Here is a 12,957-nt window from a genome sequence, read left to right as displayed (position 1 = left end):
CTGTGCTCGCTGCGCAGGGACGACAGCGACGTGCGCAGCGGCGAGCGCACCACCACGGCCATCCCGTAAGGCACGCTCTGGCGCACCCCGTAGCCGTGGCGCATGCCGTTGGTGAACTGGCCTTGGTAAGTCCCTGCGGGCGAGGAGAGGGCGAGAGGGCAGGTCAGTGGAGCGGCAGGATGAGGCCCCTGCGAGTGCACAGTGGCCTGCGTGTGCCAGGGCGGGAGGGGCAAGGCCATCGGAGAGGCAAGGCCATGGGAGGGGCAAGGCGTTCGAAGTCATGAAAACAGGCCAGGCTCTGAGGGTGTGAGGTTACACGCGTGTGCAAGAACATGAGCGGACAAGCCACAAGGAGTTTGTGCAATGGTATGAATGGTTTCATTGGTGAACATGACAAGGTCACAAGTGTGCGAGATAGAGTGAGGTTGGGAGAATAAGAGCGTCAGTGTGCAAAGTTGTGTGAGCAGGTGAGGCCCCGAAGTGAGCTTAAACAAATGTGCGAGAACACGCATGGGCAAGCCAGAAGGGGTTTGCATGGTGCGGATATTTCTGTTGGTGGGAACACGCCAAAGTTTTTAGTGTGCAAAATAGAGCAAGGTTGAGGTTAGCAGTCAATTTTAAGTGTGAAGTTGTATGAGCAGGTGAGACTGTGTGTGTGAATTTAAATGTGTGCACAGATTTCAAATTACACACAAGAGAATGATGGTGCAAGAGTGAGTAGGCAAGACATTGGGTTTATACAGTAATGTGAATATTTACACTTGTGGGGGTGTGCAAGGTAGCGGGAACATGAACAATCATGAATGTGCAAGGCAGTGCGTGCACAGAAGGTGACCAAGATCACGTGCATCTGTCATAATGATGTAACATAAACTTATGAGGGCATTCGAGGTCTTGAGTGCAAGGATAGGCAAAGTTGAGTGAGGGTGCAAGACTGTTAGAGGGTCAGAGTGCAAAGTTGTGCAGCATGCAAGGCTCTGTCAGTGTGTGAGGTTAAATGTGTGTGCATGGTCATGGTAGTGTGTAAGGTGATGTGAATATCGGAGTTCACGAATGAATACAACAGTGAGTTGGCAGTCATGTGAATGTCGGAAAGCATGTGACTGTTGGAGAGCATGGGAGAGCGTGTATTTGTGCAAGGCCATGTAACTATATTAGATCATAAGTGTGCAATGCAGTGTATCTACAGTGGGGTGAGTACCCAAGGTTCTATGGAGGTGCCATTATGGGTGTGTGAGAGGTTCTGGGTGTTCAAGCCATCTGAGTACAAAGCACAATATGAGGAGATACTCCAGGAAAAATGAGTATGTGAGGTTGTGGGCATTAGTGAAACTGAGACCATGTAAGACCATGTGGGTGCAGGATAGTGGTGTGTCAAGGAGACCTTGCGTGTCCATGAGTGAGCACGTGTGTTCCTGGGAATACGACTGTGAGTGGGCCACCATGTTCAAAGAGGGAGCACAGAGTAGTAGTTAGGAGCACAGACAACAGAAGCCAGGCTGCTGGGTCCAAATGCGGCCCCCGCCATTACTAGCAGTGCAACCTTTGGCAAGTGACCTAACCTCTCTGTGCCTCAACTTCCTCATCCGTCAAACAGAGATAATTGCCCCTTAATCCATAGGGTTGAGGTTTAAATGAGCTAAGATCGCTGAAAAACTCAGAAAGAAAAGATATGTGTGTAATAACGTGATTCTACAAAGCTGTGCTGGTGTGTGAGGTCACCTGAATTGTATGAACAGGTCAATACAAAGCAGACAAAATATCTTCTTTCTCCTCCACCACCCTTAAGTGCTGTGCTCCACAGGGATCTCAAAACCTTCTCCCCATCTTCCCTGGGTGATTGAACCATCAGGTTTTTATAACTGTCATCTATGTCCTGCTGACTCCCTCTGCCCCAAATATATCTTCTATATACTCTCTATATATCTTCTATATCCCCTCTAGAGCTCCACATGTCAGCCTGGAGATGGAAGGCCCCCAGATGTGACACAGCCACCACCAACTCATCATCTCCCCCGACCCACACACACTGTCCACCGTCTCTCCCCAACAGCACCACTGAGAGCCAGTTCTCTGCCTTCATCTTCATGCCTCCAGCATATAGAACAGTACCTGACACAAGATTCACTGAATTGGGGGCAGGGAATCCAGAGCTTTTGTTTTAAGCACATGCTTATACTTTCCCCTGGTTAACCAAATAATCCCAAATGGCCTTCTCCTCATTAGATTCTTCTGCCCCGGGTGGCTGGATAACTGAACAGCCAGTCAGCTGAACAGGCATGCTCCCAGTGGGGCCTTTGCATAGGTTGTTCCCTGTGTCTGGGTCTCTTTTCTTCCAGATAACTGTCAAGTCTTTTGCTCAATGAGCCCTATCCTGATGGCAATCTGCCTGCACCCCCACAAGCACCCAGACATCCCCAATCTCTTTTTACTTTTTTTTCTATTGCATGTATTACCTTTTAACATGCCATATTTATTGTCTTTCTCTTCCTGCTAGAATGGAAGCTCCACGAGGGCAGGGCTCTCTCCTGTTTTGTTCTCCGATGTGTCCCCAGCACCTGGAACAGTGCCTGGCACAGAAAGGTGCTCCACAAATCTTTGCTGACCGATTGTCTGAACCTGTACAGAAGCTCCATCTCACTGTGTGACATTGAGCAACTCTCTTCTCTTCTTAAGGCCTCCATTGCCCTATTGGCCAATGACATGGTTGGCCATGAAGCTCACTGAGGTTTGGCCTAACGTTGACTTGCAGGGCTTCTAGAAATTGGGGCACTGTGACTCTGGAGGGGAAGGACAGCGTGTCCACATGACTCCACGCTGCCCGGTCACCCCCAGCACAGGCGGCTCCAGCTCAAGCCCCCTCTCCTCCCCGCCCCCGCCTTTCGCCATGAAGAACCCCATCAGGACCACGCACAGTGTCAAGAGCTCACTTAAACCCCTCAGGGTCCTGTGAGGTGGGTCCCAGGATGATGCTGGTTGATAGGAGAGGAGGTTGGTAGTCTGAGAGCTAAGAAGGTAGATCCAAACCCAAGTCTTCTGACACCCAGAGCTCATGCTCTGAGCCCATGGTTCTGAATCCTGACTCCCACTTTAGAAGTTCTGAAAATAAAATACAGACCCCCCTGGGCCTCACCACCAGAAATTCGGCTTTAATTTGTTGGAGAGGGACCCTAGTACTTGCAGCCCCTCTGTAAGTGGGCAGGAGCAGCCCGAGGTAAGAGGGACATCAGGGCTCCCGCCCCTTCAGTGACCAGCCATACTGCGCTGTAAGTTCCATAGAGACATGGACTCATTCTTTTTTGTCCTCAGTGTCTGGGACAGTACCAAATGGGTACTCGGTGAATATTTGTTGAATGAGTGAATGAATAATGAACAACATGCATTCTATAACTGTTTATTCTCTCCTTTCTGCTCTATCCATCAGAGAAGAGCTCTGTGAAAATGACTGCAGAGGTATTTAATGATTCCTATAAGACTCCCCCAAGATGACACAGCTAATTAACCCACCAGTACCAAAACTCACACCCATGTCTAGCTGTGTGCCTTTGAGTTGTCTCTGAAGAAAGGGTTGGGGGAGTGGGGAGAAGGAAAAATGAACAAGAATAGAGCAGAGAAGGTGGTAAACTGGGGAAAGAGAGAAGACATCTAATCTCTGGGTTGGACAAGTTTGTGAAATTAAGTCAACCCTACTACCTTTAGCTTAAATTTGGCACGAGATGGGCTGACATGGTCCCTTTAAGCCCAGGAAAAACTAAGATTGCAACAGAAGAGCAGCTCTTGGTCACCAGTTGAGGAGGAAACAATCTGGCTATATTAGGAAACTTACAAGCAAGTGTCAAGAGGCACAGACACCCAGGGGAGGCTGGGAGTGACGGCTCTCTGGGAAGGACTGGAAAAGCCAAGTGCTAGGGCCATCGCAGCCTGACTCTCTCTAAGACAGGACCGTGCTCTCTGGGGGACAGGAAGAACGCATTGGAAGAGGGAGAGAAGGGGGACCCTGCGCAGTTTTCTGGCTGACAGAGGCCCTCTGTGGAAGGAAGTGCCTCCTGATCCCCTTAGGGCTGGCCCCTCACTTGGCCTTGTAAACACTGCAGGGTTTCCCACTGCCCTCAGGGTCAGAAGCAAGGTTCTCAGCAGCCTACATGGCCTGGCATGGGCTGCGGCTGCCCACCTGTCCTGACTCATCTCGAACAGCTCTCTAGTCACACTCTCCTTTCCTGCCTCAGGGCCTTTGCACATGCTTTCCTTCCTCTTCTTGGTGTGCTCTTCGCCTCCCTCCTCCTCTGGCCAACTCTGTTGATATTTCAAGCCTTGGCTTAAATGTGACTTCACCCGAGGAAGATTTCTTGAACTCCCCTCCCTGAGTACTGCCACGTGGTGTCGTGTCACTCGTACTTCTTGGCACTTTCCCCAGTTGCAGTTAGATACTTATTGTGATCATTTGTTCACCTTTAGCCTTTCCTACCAGACTTTGGCTTCCAAGAGAGAGGGAGCCTTGTCTAGGTAGTCCTGCTATGATCCCAGCATCTAGCACAGTTAGTTACCAGGCCCCAGGAAGCCCTCAGCCAACACCTGATGAATCTGTATCTCTCCTGATTGCCACCCTATGTTCTCTCAGGGGCAGGGACCACATCTTCTTTTCCTCACGACTCAGTACATAGTAAGTGCTCAGTAGTGATTGGCAGTGACTGCCGCCCTTGTTCAGGGCTTGAGGCTCAGCAGCTCAAACTCTTGGCGTTAAGGGATACTTATAAAAGGCTAGTGAGGGCCATAATTATGGTACATACAGTCCAGTCCCTCAGACCAGGCTCCTAAACTTAATAAAACCTGCATATCGCCTTCTCTCACAAGTGTCCTTCTGGTTTAGTGGAGAATGACCCGAGTTTTAACCTTCACTCTGACACTGAATCGTTTTAAAATAGGCATAATTTATTTAAACCTGCTGAGCCTTGTTTTGTCCTTCTAAATTGGAGGTAATGAGGTCTACTTCATTTATTCCTTTGAATTCAACAACTATTTGCTGTGGATACTGCAATCTTGGTGCTAGGTGCCAGGGCTACAGCAATAAATAAATTGTCATGGTCCCTGCCTTCAGGGGCTTGGAGTCTAGTGCCAGGGGTAGACTACATTTAACCAACCAGCACAGAAATAAACGTTAGGCAGCCACAGCAGTGGTCCAGAGAGGTGATAGGCTGGGACTCGGCAGTGGAGTATGGAGGGTGGGTTGATCAAAGATTAATTGAACTATATGGGAGGCAGCTGGGACAAAGTAAGTGCTCAATAAAGGCTAGCTTTTTAAGAAATATTTTTATTAATTTTTTATTTGATTTCAGAGAGGAGAAGGGAGAGGGAGAGAGAGAAACAATGTGAGAGTGAAGCATCGATAGGCTGTCTCCTGCATGCTCCCTACCGGCCCGCAACCTGGGCATGTGTCCCAACTGGGAATTGAACCAGTGACCTTTCGGTGCATGGGACGATGCCCAATCAACTGAGTCACACTGGCCAAGACTAAAGGCCAGCTTTTTGACAGGTCAGAGTCTTTGCTTAGAGATGCTGGCCCAGAAAGGATTAGCTGGAAAGATGAAAAGGACCCAGGGAGGACAGAGAGAAATCAGAGGGAGGGAATGAGACTGGCCCCCATTTTCTGCCTTGGTCTGCTTGTTTGTAAGAAAGCAGCCTTGGGCCTTGAAAGGCCCAGCGGTCACTGGTTTGGGCACACCCCTGACTGAGGGAGACCAACGTGCCTCCATCCTTGGGAAAAAGAAAATTTGGGAGTTTGTTCATCAGTGAGACCTGCCTCCACATCCCCTAAACACACACACACACACACACACACACACACACACACACACGTTACAGAGTAGTTTCTGGAAGCCACATCTGTAGTATAAGACCCACTTGCCAAGCCAGAGCTTATGGTTTAATGGATGTGGATACTGGAGTTTTTAAAAGCACCTTAAGGGATTTTAATATGCCGCTTGGAGTAGAGCTGTGAAACCTCTCCACTAACCTCCAATTAACCAACATGCTCTGTTCCTTCTGTAAAACCTGCTAACTGATGCCCTTAGCCCCCGATGTGCTGGCGGGCAGGCCAAGTTCTAATAGTCCTGAACTAACACTTCTGAAACCACGTGGAGTTGCATGTTTATTTAAGACTGTTCCCAGGTCAGCTGTGCTCATTATGGAAGTTATGTGGTTCACTAATAGTTATTTCTAAGCCTAAGTGCTTAGAATTTTTAAAAATGGTTTTAAATAAAAAGAGGGTTTTATTTCTCTGAAAACAAACTGAGTGCTTGTGTGTGTCCATGAAGGACAGTCCCTAAAAAATTGCCCTCAAATTCAGTATTAATAATTATAAAAGGTTGGGAATGAAATTATAAAAATCTAGACATTTCCTACACTGAGATTGTTCAGCAAGTGCCTCTAACTTCTCACTCCACTCTAAAGAAACCAACAGAAACTGGACATTGTAGATGACATATGAATGCCAGGTAGGGAGAAACTCCATCAGCTCAACCTGGGGGAGGACAGGGGAGCAGGTATTGTGCCATTACTGTGGGTTACCCAACTGCAACTCTCCCTTCTTTGCTGATAGGACTTCCACTCTGTTCCAAGCTCCAGGTCTCCTCCATGGGACCCAGATAAAGGTCCCCAATCCAGGGGTAAATCCTGATTGCTCTGAACCAGACATTCAGGCCTGCCCACCTTGCCAACGATTGGATCAGATATGACCATGCGATGAAATCTGGCATTGAGACCTGAGGGAAAGTCGGCTGGGTGGGTGGCGAGAGGGAGACAGGAAAGAGTTCTTATAAAGACAAATATATAGGGAAACATGCCCTTTTCTGCTACTGGATGTTGTTGTGTGTGAAGATGACCCCAGAGCAGTGGCAGCCATTTGGGAGCCATGAGGGGAGGTAGCTGAGAGCAATGGTGACACTGTACGGGTGGCAGAGCAAAAGGTGGCAGGAACCTGAGTCCTTATTGATGCTGTTGAGCTTCCATTAACCTCTACCTCTGGATTCTTGTTTATGTGAGATTATAAATATCCTTATTGTTTAACTTTGTGTTGTCCAATATGGTAGTCACTAGACACATGTGTTTACTGAGCACTGAATTTCAAAGAATTAGTACAAAGATTGCTCTGAACCAGACATTCAGGCCTGCCCACCTTGCCAACGATTGGATCAGATATGACCATGCGATGAAATCTGGCATTGAGACCTGAGGGAAAGTCGGCTGGGTGGGTGGCGAGAGGGAGACAGGAAAGAGTTCTTATAAAGACAAATATATAGGGAAACATGCCCTTTTCTGCTGCTGGATTTTGTTGTGTGTAAAGATGACCCCAAAGCAGTAGCAGCCATTTGGGAGCCATGAGGGGAGGTAGCTGAGAACAGTGGTGACACTGTACGAGTGGCAGAGCAAAAGGTGGTGGGAACCTGAGTCCTTGTTGATGCTGTTGAGCTTCCATTAACCTCTACCACAGGATTCTTGTTTATGTGAGATTATAAATATCCTTATTGTTTAACTTTGTGTTGTCCAATATGGTAGTCACTAGACACATGTGTTTACTGAGCACTGAATTTCAAAGAATTAGTACAAAAAAGAATGTAAAATATCTCACTAATAATTATATATTATAATGATAATATTTAGCAATGAATATTTTGGATATCATTAAATAAAATATATTATCAAAAGTAATTTTGCCTTTTTAATCTGGCTACTAGAAAATTTAAAATTACATACATAGCCTATATACATTATATTTCTATGGAAAGTGCTGGTTTATTTAGAGTTAGTTTTTTTGCTGCCTGCAGGCCAAAAAAATATACAGGGTTGGGCAAAAATAGGTTTATAGTTTGCATGGAAAATAATGCAATAATTAATCAATAATACAAGAATAAACTTTGTTTCATGTATTCACAACTGTAAACCTACCTTTGCCCATTTCTGTACATCCTAAAAGATATAGGTTAGGATTCTAGAGTTGGAAACATTGAAACTAAGAATTTAAATGACTTGCTCATGATCACGTAAGTGTGGCAGTGGGTGGTGGTCACAGACAAGGGACTTGGTCAGTGCTTTCGCCTCTGCACCACTGCAAAGCTGAGAACATCCCTTGCAAGTCAAACCTCAGCTCCAAAGAAAGCCTGGCCATTTCAGAAACCCAAAGGAAGTCTAGGAAATCCAGAGTTCGCTTTGAGACAGAGAAGAGACAAGTGGCCAGACCAGGGACTCTGCCTCCAAATAGAGAATGGGCACAGAACACCGCCCCTTCTGGCCAGTGACACCTGCCTATTTCTAAAAAACTGTGTGAGGTCCAAAGGTCAGTGTCCCCGGAGAACTGAACAGAGATGGAGAGAAAGGAATCAGGACTAGCTCTTCTCCAGGGGTCTCCACTGCCTATGGAAGTCCTTACCCAACAGCCCAGTGTCTTCCTGACCTCGACCCCATTTACCTTTTCAGCTTTGTCTTCCCAAATCTGCCAAAGCCCAGTTTCAAAGCCACCTCCCTTAGGACACCTCCCAGGCCACCATCTCCCACCAAGGTCTCATTGCTTCAGACATTCATCACTTCTTACTTCCTGTGGCAACTATCCTGTCTACATCTTGCCTATTTCGTCTAATAGCCATCCCTGGTCCTTCTGCATGTCCTCTCACGTTGTCTCAGATGTGAGCCCAAGATCACTGGGCAGGACCATGGAAGCATCAACAGATTTCACCTGGGGCTTACAATGGAGGGTGCGCACCAGAGAGTTCAAGGGTCAGTGGCTCCTGTCCAGGCACAGCAAAATCAGACCAGGTAAACCAGGAATGTACATTGTGGTGAACATACCTGGCCATGCCATAGTCACCCATACAGGTCCTCCTGAGGTTAGAGGGCCTATCCGAGCTTGGCTCTAATCCACCTTGATAAAGACCATGGACCCAGCATTCCAGAAAAACAAGTCAAGCCTGGGACATATTTGGGGGCAGCAAAGAATAATGGAAATTGCCTGGGCTTTGGAAACAACCCGATTGTGAATATCCCTTTAACCCCTCCACTTCTCTTTATTCCCACACATCCATCTAGTCCAGGCCTCACCAGTCCTCCCTGGTTGACTACAATAGCATCTTCCCTGGTCTCCTGCCTTTCCTGGTGCCTAATTCAATCCACCCTTCACTCCACCAGCCTCATCGCCTTTATAAGATGCAGATCTAATCTGGTTACCCCACTTAAAACCCTGCAATGGCTTCCCAGCGCCTTGAGGAGGATTGTCGTGGGTCCTAGAAAACACATTCTGGGACTAAGATTGAGTGGGGGCGATTCTGTGATGAGTGCTCTCAGATCAAACAGCTGTAAGGAAGGAAGCAGGAGTCAACAGCGGAAGAACTTGAACAGTTACTACCAAGGCGTCAGCTGATCCCATGAGGATCTCTGGAGCTGGCCCTTCAGAGTTGCCCCAAATCAAAGCAAGAAGGCTGGGTCTTTGTATTCTGGTATCAACCAGTCATTAACTATGGGTTGCCCCAGAGTGAGGCACCGCTCTTTGACAGAGGGCATTGTCTAGCTATGAGCCATCAGCAGCTGAGAGAATGAGGACCCTGGTCCTGAAGGGGCTCTGAGGGTGTCCTGCAACATCTGCCGTAAGGATGAAGTCACACTCCTCACTGTGACCCATGAAGCCCGCATGACCTGGGCCCTGCCACCTTTCCACCCTCACCTATCCCACTTTCTTTCTCAGTCTCTGTGCTCCAGCTTTTTCTTAAACACAACAGACTCCATCCCACCTCCAAAGCTTTCTTCTGCCTGGCACAGTGTGGCCCTCCTGGCACCCAGTCAACCCCTGTTCATTTCTCTGCTGGGCAACGGAAGCCTAGCAAGCCCACTCTGCGGGTGGCTGTGAGCAGTGCCTCCAGCGATATCTCGGGCTCTAAAATGTTGGCTATCTTCACTTCATGGGAAAGAATTGCAGGGTGACCAGTCATCCCAGTTTGCCTGAGACTGAGCTGTTTCCTCCAATGTGAGACTTTCAATATAAAAGCAGGACAATTCCTGATCCAAGGCAACTGATTTGGGGATGGCTGGACACCCTAAATCTGGGTGGGAAGGAAAAAAGGGCATTTCATATTAACACAATGTTCAGTGGTACACTGGTAAGACAGCTCTTTGGGAAAAATAAACAACCCTGATTTGTAACCTTAGCCAATTTCCATCATAGAAATATTCCCATCATTGCCAGTCAAGCTACCAACAGTTGAACAGCCAGCTTGCACGAGTCTTGAAAATTTAACAGTGGGCTCTCATGAGCTGGTAGGAGCTGGCGCCGGCACCCGTGTCTAATACAGACTGTCATGTTCCTGATATCTGCAAATAGGCAACATGTTCATACACAACCTCAACTTGGCAGTAAGTGAGGGTGTCTCCATCCCAAGGTCACTGCTGAAGTGGACCTTGGAGACCATCTAGTCCAAGGCAACACGTAATCTGCCACATGGGCCACCTCTTCCCCAGGCTCTGTCCACAACAGACGTTGCTACTTGATCTCAATGCTGGACCCTCCTAATGTGGTCGTGCTGTCTCCCCTCGCCACATCTCCAGGCAGACACAGTCAGTTAGCTGGTGTTGCATGTGAAAGAAAATCCACTTACCCTTAGAAGTAAGTGTAGTTCAGCCTCTCATTATACAGAGGATGAAGCTAGGGCACAGGGAAGTAGAGGGACTTTTCCAAGACCACCAGCCAGGCTCAGCTGGGACTAAAAAACAGATCTCCTGCCTTGATTGTTCTTCCATCTTCCTTGCTTTGAAGAGCTGAATCCCACAGTGGAGAGAAGAACAAAGGGCAATCTTATGGGATCTGAGCCTACATTCTAGAGAATTCTGCTTAGAGCCCCCAAATGCTTTTTATAACTTGAATGTCTGTATATTAATGTCATTTATATGTTGGGAGGAAAGGCACTTTTTAAAATTATAAAAGTTATATATGCTTTTTGCATAAAATTCTAACAATAGAAGAGTACTAAAAATAATATGTCATTTCTCCAGGGGTAGTAACTGTTAAGAATTTAGATCCTTCTGTTTTTTTCCCCCTCTCATTTACAAGTCTATACAAATAACAAATAGACTAAAAGGTTAGCTGTTCCCCACTCTACCACTATCCCTGTCACTGAGAACACTACCTAGCACGTACTAGGCACTCAATAAACACTTGTTGAATGGTTCTTGTTCACTTTAAATGTCTTAGATTCCACCAAAACCGGTTTGGCTCAGTGGATAGAGCGTCGGCCTGCGGACTGAAAGGTCCTGGGTTCGATTCCGGTCAAGGGCATGTACCTGGGTTGCGGGCACATCCCCAGTAGGAGATGTGCAGGAGGCGGCTGATCGATGTTTCTCTCTCATCGATGTTTCTAACTCTCTATCTCTCTCCCTTCCTCTCTGTAAAAAAATCAATAAAATATATTTTAAAAAAATAAAAAATAAAAAAATGTCTTAGATTCCTTTCTAGGGTGTGGGTGGGTCCACCTTGGTCTTCTTACTGGATTTGTACTTCACGGCATGGTTTGTGAGTGAGCTGAATGGTCCCTTTGGGTGAGCATGTAGACTGAGCTGTTTTTCCTGTAACAGTCCCACAGCCTAGCATGTCCAACAGGCATCAGTGTCCAACACTGAGCTCCTGACCTTCCCTATTCGAACCCTCATTCCATCTCAGTTCATGGCAACACTGTCCTTCCGTGGCTCAGGCCAAAGCCATGAAGCCATCCTTGACTCCTCCTCCTCTTGCTCCCCATCCAATCGATCAGAAAAACCCGTGGGCTCTACCTCCACAAGAGCTCTCTAGCTGGCTTGCAAGGTGGCACCAAGTCCCTTCCCATGGCTCCCAAATGCTGCCGCCCGTCAAAGCGCCTCTGTCTCCGGTTTCCCAGGATCACCACTCGAAGACCTAATGTGGAGGAGCTGATGACAAATGTCACCAGCTCCAGGAGCAGGGTCAGGTTGCAGGGGTGTATGACAAGTCCCGTAGCCTGCAGGGCTCCAACCCGCCTCCCCCCCAATCCAGAGGCTGCTGCCCCGGATGACGCCCCACAGCTTGCACAAGAAGCAGGGGATTAACCAGGTGACATCGCCTGGATGCTGACAGCCTGGAAGCCTGTGACCTGGGTGAAGCCTCTTTGCCAGGCACTGGGTCAGCTCAGCGACCCTGTGGGCCTTGGAAACCAGAAATAATTGTGTCTGTGAAGGGGAGAAGCAAAAGGGATCAAGGGCAGAGTGTCTTGGTTCAGAAGGAGGCCACCCAGTGGTCATTCAGGCCCCTGTGTTCAGTCCTCCCCACAACCCTCATGTCCCTGTGGCATGTCTTAGAGGCATCTGCCATCCTCGGTGTTCAACACTGAGCTCCTAACCTTCCCTCTTCGAACCCTCATCCCATCTCAGTTCAGGGCAGCACTGCCCTTCTGTGGCTCAGGCCAAAGCCATGGAACCATCCTTGACTTCTCTTCCTCTTGCTTCCCATCCAATCAGCAAAACCTATGGGCTCTACCTCCACAATAGATCCAGAGTTCAACCACTTCTCTCTGCCCTTGCTGTGATGAGTTGGGGGTCCAAGCCACTGTTGCTTCTCATCTGTTTTATTACATAAACTCACTAATAGGTCTCCCTGCTTCTGCCCTTCCTGCACCACCTCCTCTCTCCCAAACAGTCTCTCAAAACAGTAGCCAAGCCCAGCCGGCATGGCTCAGTGGTAAGCATTCACCTATGAATCAGGAGGTCACGGTTCGATTCCCAGTCAGGGCAGATGCCTGGGTTATGGGCTCAACCCCCAGTGTGGGGCGTGCAATAGGCAGCAGCCGATCAATGATTCTCTCTCATCATTGATGTTTCTTTCTCTCTCCCTCTCCCTTCCTCTATGAAATATATATACACTGAGTGGCCAGATTATTATGACTGGCCAGATTATTATGACCACCCCATCAGTAC

The 12,957-nt window shown here is 48.0% G+C and overlaps 1 protein-coding gene across 1 annotated transcript in view; it reads right to left on the bottom strand.

Annotated features, from left to right (window-relative positions):
- The window catches only part of JPH2 (junctophilin 2), a 62,628-nt gene that overhangs the window by 38,382 nt on the left and 11,289 nt on the right, over nt 1–12,957 (bottom strand). The window contains exon 2 of the mRNA XM_005871274.2: nt 88–133. Within this exon, the coding sequence (XP_005871336.1) occupies nt 88–133 (46 nt within the window). The remainder of the gene's footprint in view (nt 1–87; nt 134–12,957) is intronic.

This window comes from Myotis brandtii, unplaced genomic scaffold (assembly GCF_000412655.1).
Source record: "Myotis brandtii unplaced genomic scaffold, ASM41265v1 scaffold333, whole genome shotgun sequence".
Classification (NCBI taxonomy): Eukaryota; Metazoa; Chordata; class Mammalia; order Chiroptera; family Vespertilionidae; genus Myotis; species Myotis brandtii.
Note: the sequence above shows the minus strand (reverse complement) of the source record. Positions and strands in the feature narration are given on the sequence as shown.